Consider the following 23846-nt stretch of genomic DNA (forward strand, 5'->3'; position numbering starts at 1 on the left):
GGGTTATTAATCCCATCATGAGAGTCCCATCCTTAAGACCTAAGGACCTACCAAAAGCTCCATCTCCAAATACCATTACATTGGGATTAGAATGGCAACATATGAATTTAAGGGAAATACAAACTTTCAGTCATAGCAGTGAGTGAAGACAAGTCAGTTGCTATTTTGGAAAATTATTATCTATTATCAAGTGTTTATACTCAAAACACTTTTCAGACTCAAATCCACATAATCATGAGCTAACATTCCAAAGTTTTAAAATGTGGGATAAAATAAGCAACTACATAATGAGATAATGTGGTCTTTATTGGCTGCCTTCTCTTAATCCTACAGAGAAAAATAAGACTCCGATATTCAGATATTGGAATTATTGAAGGTAGGTTACAAAATAAAATTTTGAAGATGTTTAAAGAAATAAAAGAGAAAATTTTTAAAAATACATAGTTTCAAAAAAACCAAAAACAAAACACAACTAGGCAGATTAGGAAAATATAATAGCATTCAATTTACCCATGGATTCTCTATTTCTTTTATTAATCCTCACCAGAGGATATTTTTCCATTGATTTTTAGAAACAGTGGAGGGAGGGGGAGAGAGAGAGAAACATCAATGTGAGAGAGACACATTGATTGGTTGCCTCCCACACACACCCCAACCATGGCCATGGATCAAGCCTGCAACCAAAGTACATTCCCTTGACCAGAATCAAACACAGGACTCCTTTAGTCTGTGAGCCAAAACTCTATCTACTGAGCCAAACCAGCCAGGGCCTCTATTTATCTTGTAGTGGCAAATACAAATGCAAAGAATGAGAGAAAGAGAGGATTTCAGAATATAGATTGTTGACAATGCTCTATACATGAAACACTTTGGGGTAATAAATGATGATAAAATAACATGTAAACATGAAAATGAGTGGGAAATTAACTCAACTCTGAGTCTTTCCTATTAACTTGGGTAGCCACATTCTTTAAAATAGCACTATAGGCCGTAGCCAGCTTGGCTCAGTGGATAGAGCGTCAGCCTGTGGACTGAAGGGTCCCAGGTTTGATTCCGGTCAAGGCCACATAATCATGAGCTAACATTCCAAGGCATGCCTGAGCTCATGCCTGGGTTGCGGGTTCGATCAATGATTCTCTCTTGTCATTGATGTTTCTATCTCTCTCTCCTTCTCCCTTCCTCTCTGAAATCAATAAAGAAGTATATAAAAAAAGAAAAAAAAGAAAAACATATACCTTTAAAAAAACAATAATAAAAAATAGCACTATATATGCAAATTATTTTTCCAAAGACTGTATTTCCCCACATCCCTAAGAAATTTTCAGTTAAAATATAATTACAGAGCAACTAAAAATCTTAGATTTAAGTTATTATCTAGGGTTCTGCTTTTGTATATGGCCAAGTAACTCTATAGGACCAGTACTACTATAGATACCAACTGTAATTTCTAGACAAAATATGAATAACAGCTACCTGAATATACTTGAGAGCAATATGTGACATGTATATAGAGAAGTGGAGTCAACAACTGGATAAAAGAAATGAAACTGAATGGATTTCTAATTTTTAAAACTTTTGACCTGAGGTCCAAGTCTGCACTCGGTTAAACTCTAATAGAAAAACCTATGGACTTAAAGAACCAGACAAAGTTTGGGAAAATATAAATCACTGGAAAGTTAAAAACAGTGTGAGGAAGGGAGCCCCAGATTTTGTGCAAGAACTCTGGTTCATCCCTGATCTAAATATGTGTAGGACAGAATCCAAGTAGCTAAATTTAAGACTAAAAGAACTGGTCTGGAATTTTAGTTGCTGCCCAATGCAATGAAGAGAAAGTTTGTAGCTTATGTTAATCCAAGTTAACTGTTTGCCAAAAATAGTGAAATAATCAATTAATCAATACTCACTAGAGAAATATAACAGAGAATTAGAGCTTCTACTATATGTCATTCACAATGTTCAAAATTTTAAAAATCATAATCTCAAGAGAAAGACAATAAAGACTGTCCTTGAAATTCTCTAAATGTGAGAATCAACAAACAAATATCTTAAAGGGTTTAAATTATACTCAAGTAGCTAAAGAAATATGTGATAGTATTAAATAAAACATTAAGATATCACAGAAGATACATAAAACACTATTTTTAAAAAAGAAATATAAATTCTAGAAATAAAAAAATCACAATATTGGAAATTAAAATTCACTGAATGAACTTAATTTTATCAAAATGAAGATGAAAATATAGCTATTCAACTTAAAGGTAAATATTAATAGTCTAATCATTAACGGAGAGAAAAGATTAAAAATAATCAGAGCTTCAGCAATGGGTGGGACATTAAAAAAACAGGTTAACATGTGAGTTAGGTTACCACAGAGAGAAGGAAGAGAAAACAGAGCAGAAAAAAAATTTTGATAAAATAATGGCTAAATTTTTTAAAATGTGGTAAAAGACATAAAGTTACAGATTCAAAAAGATCAAAGAAGAAACATCTAACTAACTTTAAAAAAGTAAAAATAATTATAAGGGAATACTATGAAAAATTATATAACAAGTTAGATAACCTACATAAAACTGAAAAATTCAAAGAAACACACAAACTACTGAAACTGACTCAAGAAGAAATAGTAAATCTAAATAGACCTATATTCAGATTTAGCAAAGACATTGAATTAGTAATTTTGAAATTACTCACAAGGGAAAGCTCAGCCTCAGATAGTTTCACTGGTGAATTCTACCAAATATTTAACCTTAAATCTTTTCACACTCATCCAAAAGATAGAAGAGGGGAGAAAACGTATCAACTCGTTCTATGAAGCCAGCATTACACTTATACCAAAGCCAGACAAAGATGACACAAGAAAAAAAAATTAGAGATCAATATTTCTTATTAAAATAAATGCAAAAATTGTCAAAAGTACCAGCAAACTGAATCCAGTAGCATATTAAAAGAACTATAAGCCATGGTCAAGTGATACTTATGCCAGGAATGCAACGGTGGTTCAACATACACAAATCAATCGATGTAATGCATTACATCAATAGACTAAAAGACAAAAACCACATTATACCTTTATCTCAAGTGATGCAATCCACCACCCTTTCATAATGAAATAATGTTTTCATTCAAAAAAACTCAGAATGGAAGGGAATTCCTCAATCTGAGAAGACATTTATGAAAAATCTGTATCTAACATTCTTAATGACCAAAGCCTGGATGCTTTCCTCTTAAAATCAGAATCAAGACAAGGATGTCTGTTTTCATTACTTCTATTTAAAATTAAATTGAAAGTTCCAGAAAGGGCAATTGACAAGCAAAAGAAATAAAATGCAATCCTGATTGGAAAGAAAAAAGATGACATGATCTTGTACATAGAAAATCCTAAGAAATCCATTTAAAATTTTTTGAATAAATGAGTTTATAAAGTTTGGAAGCTGCAAGATTAATGTACAAAAATCATGTTTCTATACACTTGCAATGAACAATCCAAAAATAAAAATTTTAAAAATAGTATTGAAATAAAATAGAAAAAAAAGAAATGCCAAACTTATACTGATTCAACTTTGTTCAAACTGCAAGACAAGCTATTCTCAAGGCTACATTTTTTCATTTTTCCTCCTCCCTGCTGTTTCCACAACTCAGGGAAAATTCGCATCAAGGAGTCTAGTTAGTAGAACGTTCCCTTGCCCTCTCCTCTTCAAACAAGTTTTGAACTCTCCATAACTTTTGCTCTAAGCATGTTTTACAGACTTGGGAAAAATATTGATAAGATATCTTCCTACCTAGGACATCTACCAGACTATCTCCTAAAGAGCAAAAAAACTGTAACTCTTCAAGACAGCCCCCAGTAACTTTAGCCCAAAATTCTCTTTCCGTCCTTGTCACTTAGCAACAGCAGCCATTACTCTTTAAAAGGGGAAGCCACTCTTTGTTCCTTGTCCTGCATTAACTAGGGATACACTGGCCCTATCCTCTTTTGGAAAGTAAAATAAACTTCCTCTCTGCATCTCTTCTTTTAGTTGTGAATTCTTTCACAGCCCACATCATTGGCAAAACCCTAACAAAAGAGATATAGATTATTATAAAATAACAAGTGTTGGAGACAATAAGGAAAAATTGAAATTCTCACAAAAGTGCTACTAGAAATTTAAAATGGTTCAGATATTGAAAAACTGATTCTTTGAAAAGATTAATGAAATTGATAAACTTCTATCCAGACTAGTTAATAAAAGAGAGGACATGAATTCTAATATCAGAAATGAAAGAAGGGACATCACTACAAATGCCAGGGACAATAAAATAATAATAAAGAAATGCTATCAACTCTATGCACACAAATTTGATAACCTGGATACAAAACCCCTTGAAAGACACTATCTGCCAAAACCCATACAAGAAGAGATAGATAATCTGAGTAGGCCTATATCTATTTTAAAAATTGAATCAATAATTATTAATCTTCCAAAAGAACACCAGGTCCAGAAGGGATTATTGGTAAATTCTAGCAAACATTTAAGAAAGAAATTATACCAGTTCTCTACAATATCTTTCAGAAAATAGAAACAAATAAAACTCATTCTATGAGTCCAGCATTATCCTAATATTAAAACTAAAGAAAGACATTACAATAGAAAAAAAACTACAGACCAATATCTCTCATGAACACAAATGCAAAAATCTTCAACAAAATATTAGCAAATCAAACCTACAATGTATAAAGACCAAGTGGGTTTTATTCCAAGTACGAATGGTTCAACATTCAAAAATCAATTAATGCAATACAACACATCAACTGGCTAAAGAAGAAAAATCACCTGATTACTAGTATATCAATAAATTCAGAAAAATCACTTAACAAAACCAACACCCATTCATGAGTAAAAAAAAAAATTCCTCAGTGAACTAGGAATAGAGGAGCATTTCCTCAACTTCATAAAGAATACCTACAAAGCAACAACAACAACAAAAAACTACAGTTAAAGTCATGCTTAATGGCAAGAAATTATAAGCTTACTCTAGAAAAACACAGGGATGTCCCTTCTTGCCATCTCTTTTCAACATAGTACTAGAAATCTTAGCTGATACAATAATATAGAAAAAGAAATAAAAAGAAGAAAGAAAGAAAGAAAGAAAGAAAGAAAGAAAGAAAGAAAGAAAGAAAGAAAGAAAAGAAAAAGAAAGAAAGGAGGGAGGGAGGGAGGGAGGGAGGAAGGAAGAAAAAGAGAGGTATATAGATCAGAAAAAAAGAAATAAAAATGTGTTTGTTCACAGATTACATGATTATCTAAGCACTCCCAAGAGAAATCCCAAAGGAATTGACAAAAAACAAACAAACCCTGGAACTAATAAACGTTGAGCAAGGTTGCAGGATACAAGGTTACTATACAAAAGTTAATTGCTTTCTTGTATAACACAATGAACAAGTGAAATTTGAAATTAAAAACACAATGCCATTTACATTAGCATCCCCCAAAATAATATACTTAGATATAAATTCAACAACCTATGCCTAAGATCTATATGAGCAAAACTACAAAACTCTGATTAAATAAGTCAACAAACTAAATAAATGGAGAAATATTTATGTTTAGGAATAGGAAGACTCAACATTGTTAAGTTGTCAGTTCTTCCAAAATTGATCTATGGATTCAGTGCAATCCCAATCCTAGTAAGTTATTTTGTGGATACTGACAAAGTAATTCTAAAACTTATATAAAGAAGCAAAAGACCCACAAAGTCAACACAATATTATAGAAAAACATAGTTGGAGGACTGACACCACCTGACTAAAACTTACTATAAAGCTAAAGTAATTAAGAATGAGTGATGTTGAAGGAAGAATAAACAAATACATCAATGAAGCAAAATAGAGTTCAGAAATAGACCCACATAATAAACTCAACCAGTCTCTGACTAACAAGCAAAGATAATACAATGAAGAAAAAATAGTCTTTTCAGCAAATGGTGCTAGAACAACTGAATGTCCACATGGAAAAGAAAAAAAGTGAGTCTAGATACAGACCCTACACTCTTCATAAAAATGAATTCAAAATGAATCACAGACGTTAAGTGTGAAACACAATACTCTAAAACTCCTAGAAAATAACATATGAGAAAATCTAGATGAACTTGTACATGACAATGACTTTTTAGATGCAACACCAAAGGCACAATCCAGGAAAAAAAGAATTGAGAAGGCAGACTTAATTAAATTTTAAAAGTTCTGTTTTGTAAAGACTGACAAGAAAATAAAAAGACAAGTCACAGATGGGGTGAAAATATTTGAAAAGAAATATCTGATAAAAGTTATATTATATATTGATATATTTTTTGTCCAAAAAAATAAAGAACTCTTAAAACTGAACAATAAAAAAACAATCTTATTAAAAAGTGAACCAAAAATCTCTTTTTAAATTTATTGGTGTGACCTTGGTTAATAAAATAATATAGGTTTCAGGTATATGATTTTATAATACATCATCTGTATATTTTATTGTGTATTCCTTACACCAAGTCAAGTGTAAAATTCCTATCACCATTTATGCACCTTTTACCCTCTTTCATCTACCCCTGTCTATCCCTCTTTCCCTCTGTTAATCACCATACTGCTGTCTGTGTCTATGAGTTTGTTTGTTTGCTTAACCCCTTCACCCTTTTCACCCAGACCTCCAAACCCCATTCCCTCTGACAGCTGTTGGTTTGTTTTCTGTATCTATGAGTCTGTTTCTATTTTGTTTGTTTATCTTATTCATTCGATTCCACATGTAAGTAAAGTCATATGGTATTTCTCTTTCTCTGATGGGTTTATTTCACTTAGTATAATAATCTCCAGGTCCAATCATACTGTCACAAAAGGTAAGATTTCCTTCTTTTTTATGGCTGAGTAGTATTTTATTATGTAAACTAGTGGCCCAGTGCACAAAATTCATGCACAAGGGTGGGGTTCCCTCAACCCAGCCTGCACCCTCTCCAATCGAGGACCCCTTGAGGGATGTCCTACTGATGGCTTAGGGGAGCAGGGAGTGAGCCTAAGCCAGTCTGGCCTCCCTCTGCAGGAGGTGACTGGTGAGCCAATAGGGATGGCCCAGGCAGCAAGCTGCTGACCCCGCCCCCAATTGTGCCCGGCCACTGGTGGCCTCCCTCTGCAGGAGGCGACCAGGTGGGTTATCAGGGGATGGCGCCAGCCCCCATCGCTAGCTGCCACTGGTTGCTGCTGCCCCCTCCTACCCCATTCCTGTCCCCTCCCTCTGCCCGCTGGCATGCGCCTTGGCTGGCCTTGTGACACCTGCTTACCAGTCCCGCTCCCCACTGACCAGTTATTCTGGCGTTGGGCTGATTTGCATATTACACTTTTATTACATAGGACTAGAGGCCCCGTGCACAAAAATTTGTGCACTCAGGGGGGTCCCTCAGCCCGGCATGCTCACTCTCGCAGTCTGGGACCCCTCGGGGGATGTCCACCTGCTGGCTTAGGCCTGCTCCCCGGGAAATAGGGCCTAAGCTGGCAGTCAGACATCCCTCTGGCAGCCAGGGAGCCCTCAGGGGATGTCCACTTGCCAGCAGGGAGCAGACCTAAGCTGCAGTCAGATATCCTTAGTGCTGCTGAGGAGGTGGGAGAGGCTCCCGCCACCACCACTGTGTTGGCAACCGTCAGCCTGGCTTGTAGCTGACCAGAGCTCCCCCTGTGGGAGCTCCTCCTGCATTGAGCATCTGCCCCCCCGGTGGTCAGTGTGTGTCATAGTGACCAGTCATTCCCAGTCATTCTGCTGTTAGGGTCAATTTGCATATTACCCTTTTATTATATAGGATAGAGGCCTGGTGCATGGGTGTGGGCCAGCTGGTTTGCCCTGAAGAGTGTCCCAGATCAGGGTGTGGGTCCCTGCTGGGGTGCCTGGCCAGCCTGGGTGAGGGGCTGAGAGCCGTTTGCAGGCTGGTCAAGCCCCCCAGTGGGGACCCTCACCCCATGGGAGTGTGGCCAGCCTGGGTGAGGGCTGAGGGCTGTTTTCAGGCTGCCCACAGCCCCTTCAGGGTGGAGGTCCCTGCTGGGGTGCCTGGCCAGCCTGGGTGAGGGGCTGATGGCAGTTTTCAGGCTGGCCATGCCCGCAGACTAGAAGCAAGTATCTGGGATTATTTAACTTCTATAATTGAAACTTTGTAGCCTTGGTCCGGCTTAAAGCCTGGGTTTCCCCTGGCAAACCAGGCTCCCAGCACTTTCTTGAGTGGAGGCCATGCTGGCTGGAATCAGGTATCTGGGATTTATTTATCTTCTATCATTGAAACTTTGTAGCCTTGAGCAGAGCTCAGGGCCGGCCAGGGCAGGTGGGAAGCTTGGCTTCTTCCATCGTCAGAGGCAACTCAAGCCTCCTGCTCGCTCCAGCTCTCATCCTTTCTCATCTCGCTTCAGCTTTCATCCCTGTGGCCACCGCCATCTTTGTGATGGAGTGACGGAGTGGGAGTGAGGGAGTGAGGGAGTGACAGTTAATTTGCATATTACTCTTTTATTAGATAGGACTAGAGGCCTGGTGCACAAAAATTTGTGCACTTGAGTGGGTCCCTCAGCCCGACCTGTGCCCTCTCGCAATCTGGGGCCCCTTGGGGGCCCCTTCCCCTGGCTCCTGGCATCAGTTTTCCTCCGGTGCCCAGAACCCAGGCCTTCGCTCTTTGCCGGGAGGGGCCCGTGCAGTGGGCAAGGGGCTTAGCTCTTTTAAAAATACTTCTGAATGTTTGGTAAATAACCCTGTAGGAATCTACTTTCTGAAACATGCTGGTTGTTAAGGGCTGATTTGGGTAATCAACAAAATGTATGTTAAAATCCTAATCCCCCTAACCTCAGAATGTGTCTGTACGTGGAGATAAGATCTTTAAAGAGGGGATTACATTAAATTGAGGCAGTTCCAGTGTGACTCTTAGCCCATCGCACTGAAGTCCTTATAAGAAGAGGAATGTTGGGGTCCAACCCCAGCAGGTCCAGAGGTTCCCAAAGGTGTGGACACAGTTGGCGAAGAAGGAATGACACAGAGGCAGTGTTCAGGTGATCATCGTAGCCAGGTTCTCTTTTTATTGTCCTGTTACATCTATATTTATACTATTTGATCCTATAAGCATGCCTCTATAAGCTTTTTTTTTTTTTTTGCCAAGGAGAGCATGGGGTCCGTTTATTGGGGGGTCAGTCAAAGGGGGAGCTGGCTAGGGTGGGGTAGGGCAGCAGCTTGTCTGACTCCCGAGAAACCCAACATGAGTCCAGAGCCTCGACCGCTTTGAAGCCAAAGTCTTCCTCCACCTTTATCTGCACGGGGGGCCAGCTCCAGAGTCAGTGGGACTCCCACCTGGTGCCCTTCCTGTGGCGCTCGCTGCCTCTTCCACCCACTGGGCCCCTCGCCAGGGGCTGGGCTGCTGGCTTCTGCAGGCGCTGGCATCCTCCTGGGCGAGGACACCCCCTCTTTCTCCGGAGGCTCGTTCTCAGCGTTGCCTGGGGTGGGGTGTCTGTGCCCTGGCTGCCCTCGTCCTCTAGTAAGATGGTGAACTGGCTGGCCCGGTAGTCATTGCCATAGGAGTCCAGCACCTTCATGAGGAACCTCCGCTCCTGCTGGAGTCTCCGTGTTATCCTCTATATCTGATGGAGCCTGTTCAGGACCCGCTTGATCTCCCTGCAGCGCCGACCCAGCACCTGGTACTTCCTGTGATTGAGTTCCCCTTGGGACCGCGGCCACTGGCCTTGGGCTGCCTCCTCCTCTTCATCTCGCTCCTGGAGGCTGAAGCTGCCCAGACCCCCAGACACGAACTCCACTTCGGTCTCAAGCTCGCTCTCCAGGATGTGACCACCGAACAGCGGAGGCAGTGCCAGCTCCAAGCAGGGAGGTGCTGAGAACTCCTCAAAGCCCACAGCTGCCATGGACCCCTCTCTCTGCTCCAGCTCCATTTCTCCCTGGCTCCCGGCAGAACTTCCAACCTTGCAAGCCTCTTAAAGTGCAAAATGACTCCCCGATCTGATTTCATGGCCAGGCACACAGGCCCCAGCCACTAAGCCTCCTGGGAGTTGTAGTTCTCTATTTCCTGCTCGCTTTCCTCGCCCCACCCCCAACCCCGAGTCCCGGCTGAAAGGCCCTGCTTGCTGGTCTAAAGCCACTGGCCAGGCATCTGAGTCACCTCCATCTTTATTCCTGTCCCGACACCGCGCAGTCTGACCACGGAGACTCTTTGCTTGGGAGGCCCCTGGGTCTCCTTCTGGGGCTGGGGATGTGCCACTGCCCGGGCACCGGATCGCGTGCCCCAGTGGCGACACAGCCCCAGCCCCTGGGTCTCCTTCTGGGCCTGGCTGCGTTGACCCCAGGACCGGATCACGTGCCCCAGCCCATGGGTCTCCTTCTGGGGCTGGGGATGCGCCACTGCCCGGGCACTGGATCGCGTTCCCCGGACCATGGGTCTCCTTCTGAGGCCTGGCTGCGCCACCCCCGAGACCGGATCTCATGCCCAGGTGGAGACACAACCCCGGCCCCTGGGTCTCCTTCTGGGGCCAGGGATGCGCCACTGCTCGGGCACCAGATTGCGTGCCCCTCGGTGACACAGCCCTGGTCCCTGGCTGCGCCACCGCCCAGGCACCGGATCGTGTTCCCCAGGCCCATGAGTCTCCTTCTGGGGCCTGGCTGAGTCGCCCCTGAGACCGAATCACGTGCCCCGGTGGCAGTGACACAGCCCTGGCCCCTGGGTCTCCTTCTGGGGCCTGGCTGTGTCACCCTGAAACTGTGTCCCCAGGCAGGGGTGCAGCCTGGCCTCTGGCCCCGCCTCTGGGTCTTCTCCGATCACTGGTGATCCATGATCTGAGAAGGCAGAGGGGCAGGGAAGAGACGGACATCCCCTCTTCCCTGCCCCACCCGGCTTCTCCGACTACTGGCCCAGGGCCAGCAAAGGTGGCCCAGCTTCTCCGATCACAGTGGTGGCCCAGTTCTCCAGCTCTTGGCTGCCACCTGGGTTCCGACACCGGCAGGTGGCTTCTTCCATCCTTCCCTTTTGGCCTCCCATCATTGTGCCTACATATGCAAATTAACTGCCATCTTTGTTGGCGGTTAACCCCCATCTTGGCTGGTGATTAATTTGCATATCTCGCTGATTAGCCAATGGGAAGGGTAGCGGTCATACGGCTAATTACCATGTTTCTCTTTTATTAGATTAGACTAGACGCCCGGTGCACAAAAATTTGTGCACTTGGGGGGGGGGTCACCCAGCCCGGCCTGTGCCCTCTCACAGTCTGGGACCCCTCAGGAGATAACGACCTGCTGGCTTAGGCCTGCTCCCGGGTGGCAGAGGGCAGGCCCAATCCCTAAGTGCAGCCCCTGGTCAGGCTCAGAGCAGGGCCGATTGGGGAGTTGGGGCGCTGCCCCGTCATGCACAGAGCAGGGCGGATTGGGAGGTTGCAATGCCAACCTCAGTCACGCTCAGGGTAGACTGATTGGGGGGTTGGGGCACCGCCCCCTGTTATACTCAAGGCAGGGTCAATGGGGAGGTTGCGGCACCACCCCCTGTCATGCACAGAGCAGGGCCGATCAGGGGGTTGGGGCGCTGCTCCCTGTCACTCAAAGAGCAGGGCCGATCAGGGGGTTGGGGCGCTGCCCACTGTCACTCACAGAGCAGGGTCCATCAGAGGGGTTGGGGCGCTGCCCCCTGTCACACTCAGGGCAGGGCCAATGGGGAGGTTATGGCTCTACCCTGTCACACACAGAGCAAGGCCCGTGGAGGGGGGTTGGGTGCCACCCTCTATTACCCACAGAGCAGGGCCGATCAGGGGGTTGGTGCACTGCACCCTGTCACACACAGAGCCGCAGGGCAATTGGGGGATTGGGGAGCTCCCCCCCATCAGGCACAGAGCAGGGCTGATCAGGGAGTTTGGGCGCTGCCCCCTGTCATGCTGATCCCAGTGCCAGGAGCCTCGCTGCTCCACTGATCCCGGTGCCGGGAGGCATATTACCATTTTACTATATTGGATAGAGGCCTGGTGCATGGGTGGGGGCTGGCTGGTTTGCCCTGAAGGGTGTCCTGGATCAGGGTGGAGATCCCCACTGGGGTGCCTGACCAGGCTGGCTGAGGGGCTGAGGGCTGTTTTCCCGCTGGCAGTTGACTAAAAGGTCCCAACTGCTCCTTGTTTTCTTTTTTTTTTTTTTTTTTCTATTCTGGGCCAGCTTTAGCTCTGAGGCCTCGCTGCTGAAAACATGGATACAATGTTGCAGTCCGGGGCTGACTGAAAGCTGGTTTTGTTTAGCTTCTTATTTGCAACATAGTAATAGTTGCTTAGAGTTGCAGTTGAGAGGCCGGCAGCGGCAGGCGGGGAACGTTGGAGTCTGCAGTCCCTGGAGGAAGCAAGCCTCCCTGTTCGCTTCAGTGCATGGCTGCCGGCCGCCATCTTGGCTGACAGTTAATTTGCATAAGGATACGCTGATTAGCCAATGGGAAGGGTAGCGGTCGTACGCCAATTACCATGTTTCTCTTTTATTAGTGTAGATTGCTTTACTTGGAGGGAGATTAAGCCACCAAAATGAGCTCTAGAAGGAGTGTTTTTCAAGGTGTGGTCCTACATTTTAACAAGCAACCCAGATGAGTGTTAAGCATTGTATTATTTGAAAGGATCTCTTTTGAAGTGTGACACTTCAGTAAAGAGACATTGGCTCATTAAAATTATGCTTCTGGCCTTAGCTGGTTTGGCTCAGTGGATAGAGCTTCAGCCTGCAGACTGAAGGGTCCCAGGTTCAATTCCTGTCAAGGGCATGTACCTTGGTTGTGGGCACATCCCCAGTAGAGGGCGTGCAGGAGGCAGCTGATCGATGTTTCTCTCTCATCGATGTTTCTAACTCTTTATCCCTCTCCCTTCCTCTCTGTAAAAAATCAATAACATATTTTTTAAAAAATTATGCCTCTGGCATGACCACATTCAGTATCTGGTTTTTATTGTTAAAAATTGAGCACCCAATATCTCTTTATCAATCTATATAGGCTCATAATGTTTCCACATCTTGAAAGTCCCCATACTCACAGAGCATTGAATGACTTCAATAAGTATTTTTAAGTGATCATTCAAGAAAGCTAATTTAGGTGATAGGAATGTGTAGTAGATAGATAATATCCTAGATTAGGAGAAAAGATGGCACATTAGCCTTACAAGGTGGTGGCTGAAGACAGAAAAACAAACATTGCAGCAAAGAAAGAGCACTAAGTCAGTCTTCTGTCCTAATCATTTGGCGATTGCTGAACAAAGCAAGCTCCATTACACTGTTCCTTTTCCTCAATACCTTCTCCCAATTATTAGAATCACCCATTCAACGAAGTTGCCCAAACTGGAAAACCTGGGCTAATAACATTTGCTGTGTTTGCTTTCATCCCTGTGTAATCAGCCAAATAGTTCCATCAGGTTTCCTCATAAATATGTCTCTGATCCACTGCCTCTGTCTAGTCCTAGTTCCCAACATCAGTCTCTCTTTTTCTTGGGCCCCAAAACACTGCAGCTGTCTAAATTGATCCTTCCCACAGCCACCAGATGGTTCACTTAAAATGAAAGCAAGACCAGGATGCTCCCATGCTTGACATTCTTCACTTTGCCTCCTTCTGTGGAATAAGATCTAAGCTCCCAGCTATGGTATATAAGACCCTTATTGGACTGTCCTCTGCCCACTTCTCAGGCCGCCACAGAAGTCAGGACCTGACTGGCATCGCGGGCAGCCATGACCCGGGCCTGACTTCCACCTCAGGCCCCCTCTACCCCTCCTCCTGTGTCTGCTCCGGGGCCACCCGAGCCACTGCTCAGGCTCAGGCAGAACCCCTGTCCCTGTCTCTGTCTCTGTCTCCGCTCTGGTCTGGGCCTCAACTGCGTGCAACCTCCTCCTGACTGGTCATGACTGCTACGGCGTCCTGGCCTAATATATATATATACCACAGCTTTTTTATTCACTCCTGTACTGATGGGCACTTGGGCTGCTTCCAAATCTTGGCTATTGTAAATAACGCTGCAATGAACATAGGGGTCCATATATTCTTCTGAATCAGTGTTTTGATTTTTTAAAATATGTATTCTCAGAAGTGGAATCACTGGATCATAAGGTAGTTCCATTTTTAATTTTTTGAGATAACACCATACTGCATTCCCACCAACAGTTCACAAGGGTTCCCTTTCTCCACATCTTCACCAACACTTGTTGTTTGTTGATCTATTGGTGATAGCCATTCTGACAGGTGTGAAGTGATCTCATTGTGGTTTTAATTGCATTTCTCTGATGATTAGTGATGTTGAGAATCTTTTCATATGTCTATTGGACATCTGTATGTCTTTGGAGAAGTGTCTATTCAGGTCCTTGGTCCATTTTGTAATTGGATTATTTGGTTTGGGTATTCAGTTGTATAAGCTCTTTATATGTTATAGATATGAACCCCTAATTAGATGAATCATTGACAAATAAGTTCTCCTATTCAGTGGATTGTCTTTGCATTTTGTTGATGGTTTTATTTGCTGTGCAAAACCCTTTTAGTTTGATGTAGTGACATTTGTTTATTTTTTTCTTTTGATTCCCTTGCCTGGGGAGATTTATCTGAAAAAAAATATTGCTATAAGAAATGTCCCACCTATGTTTTCTTCTAGGATTTTTATGGTTTCAGATCTAACATTTAAGTCTATTCTCCATTTTGAATTTATGCTTGTGTATGGTTTAAGAAAGTGGTCTAATTTCATTTTTTGCATGTTTCTATACAATTTCCCCCAAACCATTTATTGTATAAACTGTCTTTACCCCATTGTATGCTCTTTCCTCCTTTGTCAAATATTAATTGCCCATAAAGGCATGGGTTTATTTCTGGGCTCTCTATTCTGCTCCATTGACCTGTATCTCTGTTTTCATGCCAGTATGCCAGTACCATGCTGTTTTAATTACTATGGCCTTGTAGTAGTTTGATATCAGGTAGCATGATTCCTCCAACTTTGTTCTTCTTTCTCAAAATTGCTGTGGCTATTTGGGATCTTTTGTGGTTCCATATACATTTTTTAGAATATTTGTTCTAGTTCTCTGAAATATGTTATTGGTATCTTAATATGAATTGTACTGAACTATAGATTGTTTTGAATGGTATGGACATTTCAATGATGTTAATTCTTACTATCCATGAACACAGTATATGTTTCCACTTATTTATATCCTCTTCAATTTCTTTCTTCAGTCTGTTATAATTTTCTTCAGTCTGTTACAAGTCTTTTAAATCCTTGGTTAAATTTATTCCAAGCTATTTGCTTGGGGGTTTTTGGATGTAATTATAAATTGGATTATTTTTTACTTTCCTTTTCTGATAGTTTATTATTGTGTATAGAAATACACCTGATTTCGGGATATTTATTTTGTTTCCTGCTACTTTACTGAATGGCCAAAATCCAGAACACTGATAATGCCAAATTTTAGCAAGGATGTAAACCAGCATGAACTCTCATTGATTGCTGGTAGAAATGCAAAATGATAGATACCGTCACTTTGAAAGACTGTTTGGTGGTTTCTTACAAAACCAAACATATTCTTACATATGATTCAGCAATAGCGCTCCTTGGTATTTACCCAAAGGGGGCAAAAACTTATGTCCACACAAAAACCTGTACATGAATGTTTATAGCAGCTTTATCCATAATTACCAACACTTGGATGCAGCCATGATCTATTCATTTAGTAGGTGAATGAATACATTGTAGTAGATCCAGACAATGAATAATAATGAGAGCTAAAAAGAGGAATTATTGGGTCATGAAAAGACGTAGAGGAAAGTTGAATATATATGAAGTAAAAGAAGCAGATCTAAAAAGGCTACATACTGTACAATTCCAACTATATGACATTCTAAAAAAAGACAAACTATAGAAACACTTAAGATCATTAGCTACCATTGTACTAAACTTTAGTGGGAGGAAAAATTAAATGGGTGAAACAGAGAGGATATTCAGGGAAGTGTGACAGCTCTGTGTGATACTATAATGATGGATATATGTCACCATTTAAACTATGAACTTTGATCAATAATGATGTGTTGATGTAGGTTTATCAATTGTAATAAATGTAACACTCTGATGGAAGGGTATTTATAGTCTAAGACAGTTATGCATGTTTGGGGTTAGGAGGTGTATGGGAAATTGTTGTACATTCCTCTCAATTTTGCTTTGAAAAAAAAACTGCTCTAAAAACTGTCTTAAAATACGTACACACGAAAACACTTTTTAATAATTATTGAATACCTGAAGCAATCTTAGAGTGTTCTCCTTTAAACAGATAATGGAATCAATTACATTAATAGCTTTTAATTAAACTTTATTCAATTACACTTTTTTTGTTGCTTTCTGTTTCCTGCCAGAACCCTACCACATCTAAATATTTCTCTACAGAATCTGCTTTCAAGTCAATTTCAAATGTTCTTCCCTCCCCATATCTTTCAGCTTTCCTAAGCACTAGATTACCTATTCATTTCTTCTAAGAATTGTTTTTATTTTTTAACTAGACATAATATGGAAAAGTGGAAGCCAGTGGTTTTCAGATGTTGTGGAACTTCTTGGGGATCATTACAAAGAAAGACAGAAAGGATTTAAAAGTTTGCTTCTAGCTGCCCAAGCCTGCTAATTAGAGCAAATTCACTCATATGTTCTACCTGTTTATGTTTTTGGAAATGAATCCATTTATATAAAGAGTCTGATGAGAGCTTGAAATCATTTATTTGAATTAATTATTTATCATTTATCTATTGTTATGTTTCCTGACCCTCATTTTCTGAAACAAATTGTACCCATAAATTTCTTGCCCCTATTTTTAAAATTCAAAAACCCAGATAGAAATTTAGGGTTTTCTTCTTAGCCTCAGAGCTAGAAATATTAAAAAAGAAATAAATAATTACACAGCAGTAAACAGTACGGTCCAAAAAGAAGAATTCAAGTGAGACAATGAAAATACAAACCAAACAACTGGGGAAAACACTACACTTGTTTAGTCCCAAAAGTTTAGTTTGACTTTATTCCATTGTCAACAACATTACTCTGGACTCGGCTAGTCAGCTAGTCAATGCACCATTTAGGTAAGGTGAATCACAAGGCATTTTGCTGGATAGTGCACAAATATACACTTTTATTTGAACAAATCATTAAACACCTTATAAACATTTTATAAATGGATCAAGAGCATCCTCATCACTATTGAAAGACATCCATATTTTTGACTGAAAATGTTACAGCATCAGACTTACCAGACCCCATGATAATGATGAAGATCAGTAATCTCAAAGTTGAAGTCCTCCCCAGAGTATGCATTTGGATGATTTTCTTCTTTAATGCAAATTCACTGAAAATCAATCAATGGATTCAGTGAATCTCTCCCTTTTGATCACTTTTGTTTACTCTCAATTTAACAGGACCGGTTGTCACTTTTCTTCACCATTTTGCTATCTTTTTATCTTTATCTTTATCTTCATTTCCATTCTTCCTGCTTTTGGCTGATGAGCAACTGACAGGAAGTGTCAATGAGTTTTGCTTGGCCTTACGTCAGGGTACTGAGGAAGGAAGCATAGTGGCCAGGAGTATGACAGCTCAAATAAGGGAAATAATTGGCTTAGCTGCACAAAACAAGGGAAATGACCATCCTCCAATCAATGCCTCAAAATTGGGTGTAGACAGCATGATTATTTGGGGTATTTGAGTGGCCCAAATTGTCACCAGATGAGGACCACACCCAAAGAGGGTTTATCTGAGGCCAGCCTGTAGTGTGTGGGTTCTTGACTTCATGAAGGAAAGATTTCACAAGACTAGTCCTGGTGATTCAGAAAATACATTTATTAAAGCTGAGAACAGCGAAATAAAGGAAGGACTTAGGATAAAAGATGCAACTGGAGAGAGCTAAGTGGTGCTCAGCTATGGCTGCCTAGAAATGTTTAGGAAATAAGTGAACCAAGGTGGGGCTTTTTTTAGGTCATTGGGAAGTCAGAGAACAATGGCACCTTGGAGGCAGGATTAGGGAGTAAGCCTGGGATGAGCTGCTGCTGCTCACTGCTCCCCTGGTTGTGAGTCTTGAAGAGACCCTTAGAGTTTAGGAGAAAGAAAGTATAAAGTTCATGCCCAAGAACAGGCATGGGTGTGCTCTAGAGAGAACCTATGCTAGGTCTTTGTTTTAAGGGTTTTCATCTTTCTTCTGCAGGCAAAAGTCTGAGGGGAAGGTTTCCACAGAATATTCATCAGCTTTCCATGTTCATTTTTAATATGCTGATGCATCAAAATGAGTGTATAGGGAGTTTGGGATTATTATTTGGTCAGCTTCACTTGTTTACTTTTATATTGGATCTGTCTGACTCTAATTGGGTTTTTGTTATTTGTTCCCCTAATTTCAGCCATCCTTCGGTATGGCTGGCACAAATGGCACTAATTGGGTCTCTGTCCTCTATCTCCTTGATCACGGTGATTTAAGTTATTTAGTCATTGGTTAGGGAGGACAGGTATAAACCAATTTTTCTCAAGTGTCCTTGGTTAGGGATGATAAGGTCTTGTAATTCACTAGCTGTCTGCAAGGTGTTTAAATTATTTGGCCTTGTTTAGTTTCCCCATTCCACTTACCCCCATATTTTCTTAGCTTCTTACTATCTTGCCTCAAAATTGGGTGTAGACATAATTAAAAAAATAAAAACTAAGTTAAAATTGACTCATTGATCTTCACATCAATTTTGAGCTTGATTGTTCAGGGTATTTAAGTGGCCCAAATAGTAGAGGAGATTTTTAGGGAGTAGTGCAAAAGTTACCCTAAACCACATAGAAAGCATCTTATGAGAGTAAAATGGAGGATAGCAAGTAGAAGTATAAGGAGTTCTTCTGGGTCAGTCCATACCAAAATCTCTCCTTAAATGGTATTAGCTAAGAAAACAGATCTGGAATTTCCAGGATCTCTTACAATAGCTATTTGAGTTATAATAAAATATTTTCAAAGTGTGAATTATGGCCCAACTGGCATGACTCAGTGGTTGGGCATTGATTTAAGAACCAGAAGGTCACAGTATGATTCCCTGTAGGGTCAATGCCCAGGTTGTGGGCTCGATCCCCAGTGGAGGGCATGCAGGAGGCAGCCAATCAATAATTCTCTCATCATTGATATTTCTGTCTTTCTTTCCCTTTTCCTTCCTCTCTGAAATCAATAAAAAAAATATATTTTTTAAAGTGTGAGTTATGTTTTTTTTCATGACAACCCAAGAGGTTCCCTAGATAATCAAGGGGTCTGGGTGAAGAGTGACATCATTCGACACCATGGCATCTGACAGGGGACTGAAGGCTGTGCAGGCCACACACTCCTGCAGGTTGAATAATCCAAAGGGCCCAGGTTTGGCTCCATCTTGTATCAAGGAGGTCTCAGTACCCATGACAAGCCTGTGAGATTCTGCTTTTATGATTCTAACCATAATGAACAGCTGGGTATGGAGGGTCACAGGTTTAGTCTATGAGAACCTCTATTTCCAGGAAAACCTAGTATGCAATCAGTAATTTTTTCTCTAAAGGTAGATAGCACAAGGTCAAGATGGGCAATTTTTTGCATGTGAAGCTCATGGGCAATTTATGTCCATCATAGGTAATCCAGCGATTCCAGAAAGTATGAGAGGAGGTTGCTTAAAGCCTCCACAGTAAAGGAGTCTCTGAGAGCCTGTCAATTTTAACTTGGACAGATTTGAGAGCCTTTTCTTAGGGGTGAGTACCATTTAAAGTGGGCTCATTTGTAAGTACTAGCATCAGGTGGATTAAGTAAAATTGGTAGATGAGGAATATGCTGTCCCTAGAATTCCAAAAGGATTAAAAGATGTTGGACTTGAATATCCTCAATGAGTCTGTCAAACAAAACTTCTTAGGGGAAGATGTCATTAATGCAATGTCATACTTGTGTTCCTGGAGAAAGGTGGATGCAGTTAAAAATTTTGCCTGCAAAGACTGTGTGGTGGCAAGGACTGCTGAGGTGCTTCATGGGTAGCCTAGTAAATGTATATTGTATGTATTCCTTTGTAAATGAAGGCAACTGCAGCCGGAGAGGCTGTTGAATTTGGCACTGAATAGAACTTATTAGATGGAGTGGCTAATTTTAATATTGGATTGGAGATGGGAGCTTTAATGGGGGTTTGACCATAGCATTAAGGTTGCAATAATACACCATGAGGCACCAGTCATTCTTTTTAAGTTTAATGATAGATAAAATTGAGCTGTCACATGAAGAAGCAGTGGGGATAATTATGATAGTCACTCATTTGTTAATTTGATCTTATATAATGTCTCAACCTTTGAAGGACCTTTTTTAACTTACATTGGGACATATTAACTATTTCCACTGAGGGTCTGTGGAGTTCCATTTTTTCAAGCCAATTTGTAGATGCCATGGACTTAATTTAATTATAATTAATTACTTATTGTATCAGACTGTTTATGTCCACTATCTTAGCCTGTTCAGGCTGTTATAACAAAGTACCACAGATGAGGGGACTTATAAACAAAATAAATTTATTTCTCATGTTTTGAAGGCAGAGAAGTCCAAGATCAAGTCACCAGCATATTTGGTGCCTGGTGAGGGCCTGCGTTCTGGTTCACAGACAGAGCCTTTACATTGTGTCCTCACATGGTGGAAGGGACAAGCTAGTTCTCTGGGGTCTTTTTTATAAGGGCACTAATCTTATTCATGAGGACTCTACCCTCATGACCAAATCACCTCCTAAGTGTCCCACTTCCAAATCCTATCACACTGGGTGGATAGGTTTCAACATATTAATTGGGGAGGTACAAATAGTCAGTCTATAGCCATCAAGAAGGCTGGACCCTAGAGAGTGTGGCTCAAGTGGCTTATCACTCCCATTGGCCTAAGGTGACCTCCACCTGACTATAATCTAGCCCATGGAGTTTAGCCAGTTAGAACTGTTCCTTTTTAATATTTCAACACTGAGGAAATTTGTGTAAGGAGAGGCGTGGGAACCAGCAGTAAGCAACAAGGTTAAAGCACAAGCTCACCAACAAGTTCCTTCCCAAGCTGCTCTCCTGGTGGCTTAGAACCAATTAGTAAGCCAAGAGCAGGCTCCCAATAAGCTATGCAAGAGTCAGGGGTCACAGCCATGCTACCATGCTCACAGTGCCAAATGCTTCATAAGATTCAAAGATTTCTTTGATGGCAGGACGCAGCACAATGACACTCAGATAGATGAAAGGCAGAACTCTCTATAAATGATAACTCCAAGAGAGAAGTTTGCACCAGGAACAACAAGTTGGAACTATAGGGGGACAATTTATATAGGGCAAGTGGAGTGGGGTTTGCTACATTTGGTGGATTCTTTGTTTGTGTTGGCAAATTTGAAAAATTTCACAGGTTCCAGGGCAAAGGGGCTGTTACGATTTGTCTGGGGCAATTAGGGTGGTGGCCTAGAGTGTGAGAGCCCAAATAAGGAAGTGCTTGGGGTGTGGACTTAATCAGGCACTCAAGAATAGGGACTGACTGGCCAAGGCCTCAGAACTAAATCAAGACATCATTAAAATTTTTTTTTAATTTAGAAAATTAAAAACAAACAAACAAACAAAAAAACACTTGTATCACACAACCCTCAAGAAAGAACCAACCTTGCTGACTCTGTGATCTTGGAAATCTAGCCTCCAGCACTGTGAGACAGTAATTTTTGTTGTTTCAGCCACTTAGTTTGTGGTACTTCATTAAGACAGACTTAGAAAATGAACACACTTCCAAACTAGTAGTGCCACTTTTCATTCCTACCATTGCAGAAGACCAGTTACAACACATCCTCACCATATCTCCCATGACAGTTTGCCACATCTCACACCTCAACTCTGATTAGCCACATTTCCAGTGGTCAACAACTGTTGTGGCAAGGGACTAACATTCTGGACACCACCATTCCAGAGCATTATTTGTTTGGGGTTTTTTTGTTTGTTTGTTTTTAAATATATTTGTATTGATTTCAGAGAGGAAGGGAAAGGAAGAGAGAGATAGAAACATCAATGATGAGAGAGAATCATTATCCAGCTGCCTCCTCTAAGTCCCACACTGGGTATCAATCCCAAAACCTGGGCAAATGTCCCAACTGGGATTTGAACCATGTCCTCCTAGTTCATAGGTCGACACTCAACCACTGAGCCATGCCAGCTGGCCCAGAGCATTATTTGTATTTATGATCAGTACTAGAGGCCTGTGCATGAAATTCATGCATGGGGCGGGGGGAGGGAGGTGTCCCTAAGCCCAGCCTGCACCCTCTCCAATCTGGGACCCCTCAAGGGATGTCCAACTGCCCATTTAGGCAGTCGGACATCCCTCTCACAATCCAGGATTGCTGGCTCCCAACTGCTCACCTGCCTGCCTGCCTGATTGCCCCTAACCGCTTCTGCCTGCCAGCCTGATCACCCCCTAACCACTCCCCTGCCAGCCTGAATGATGCCTAACTTCACCCCTGCCGGCCTGGTCACCCCTAACTGCCCTCTTCTGCCAGCCTCGTTACCCCTAACTGCCTTCCCCTGCAGGCCTGGTTGCCCCAACTGCCCTCCTCTGCTGGCCCGGTCACCCCTAACTTCCCTCCCCTGCTAGCCTGGTCACCCCTAACTTTCCTCCCCAACCAGCCCAATTGCCCCTAATTGACCTCCCCTGCAGGCCTGGTCCCTCCCAGCTGCCCTCCCCTGCAGGTCTGGTCATCCCCAACTGCCCTCCCCTGCAAGCCTGGACACTCCCAATTGCCCTCCCCTGTAGGCCTGGTCACCCCCAACTGCCCTCCCCTGCTGGCCATCTTGTGTTCACATGGGGGCGGCCATCTTTGACTACATGGGGTGGCCATCTTGTGTTGGAATGATGGTCAATTTGCATATTACCTCTTTATTATATAGGATGATGTTTTAAAATTTTTGATAAAATTATTATTCAAAGAAAAAAATATCTTTAGTCCTTTCTCAGAACTGGAGAATGTTGCCAAAAGGTATTCTATTTTTGGCAATATTTTTTCAACATATATGGTATAGATACAACCTATAATGTGACAATTAAAATGTACATAAATTTTTAATTCTTCTGAAATTATTTACTTAATTTCCCAATAGGACTTAAATGAGTTTCTACATGACTTTAGTGACAACATAGCTAAAAAAATAAAATTAAATAAATAAATTTTATTCTCTACTAGAGGCCCGGTGCATGAAATTTGTGCACTGGAGGGGAGGGAGAGGAAGGGTCCCTCAGCCAGGCCTGCTCCCTCTCACAGTCCGGGACCCCTCACTCCTTACTGCCCGCCTGCTCACTGCTTCTTACCTCTTAGCTCACTGCTCCTTAGCGCTGCCGCAGAGGCAGGAGAGGCTCCCACCACCGCCGCTGTACTTGCCAGCCATGAGCCCGGCTTCTGGCTGAGTGGCACTCCCTTGTGGGAGCACAGTGACCACCAGGGGACAGCTCCTGCATTGAACGTTTGTCCCCTGGTGGTCAGTGCACATCATAGCAACCAGTCATTTGGCAGGTCATTCTGCAATTCAGTTGATTTGCATATTAGGCTTTTATTATATAGGATTTGTGTGAGTTCTTTATATGTTAAAGACACTAAGCATTTATCAAATATTTGCTGCAAATACATTTTCCCCAGTTTGACTTTTAAAATTTAGACTCATTAGTGATTTCCCCTGTAGCCACATGGATTCCTTTAGATGCCCGTTTTCTTCCTTGTTGGAATTCTATGTTATTTTTATTGCTATAATTTCTTTTTTTAAGAGTCTCTAATTCTTGTTGAGTTATGTTTTCTTCTAGAGTTTGCAGCGAGGCCATAATGGCTTCACTTCTAACTTTATGATTTTAAATATGTTTTCATTTATT

General features: G+C 42.0%; 1 protein-coding gene across 2 annotated transcripts in view; it reads right to left on the minus strand.

Moving 5' to 3' along the window:
* CD200R1L (CD200 receptor 1 like) overlaps positions 1 to 17519 on the minus strand; it is a 57223-nt gene extending 39704 nt beyond the window's left edge. For both annotated transcript variants that reach the window (XM_070403554.1, XM_070403553.1), the window contains exon 1: positions 17236 to 17519. In XM_070403554.1, coding sequence (XP_070259655.1) covers positions 17236 to 17299 — 64 coding nt within the window. In that variant the 5' untranslated portion in view covers positions 17300 to 17519. The remainder of the gene's footprint in view (positions 1 to 17235) is intronic.
* Positions 17520 to 23846: the final 6327 nt, after the last annotated feature.

Source organism: Myotis yumanensis, unplaced genomic scaffold (genome assembly GCF_028538775.1).
Source record: "Myotis yumanensis isolate MYYU_CA2020_CCGP unplaced genomic scaffold, mMyoYum1.0.hap1 SCAF_2, whole genome shotgun sequence".
Taxonomy (NCBI): domain Eukaryota; kingdom Metazoa; phylum Chordata; class Mammalia; order Chiroptera; family Vespertilionidae; genus Myotis; species Myotis yumanensis.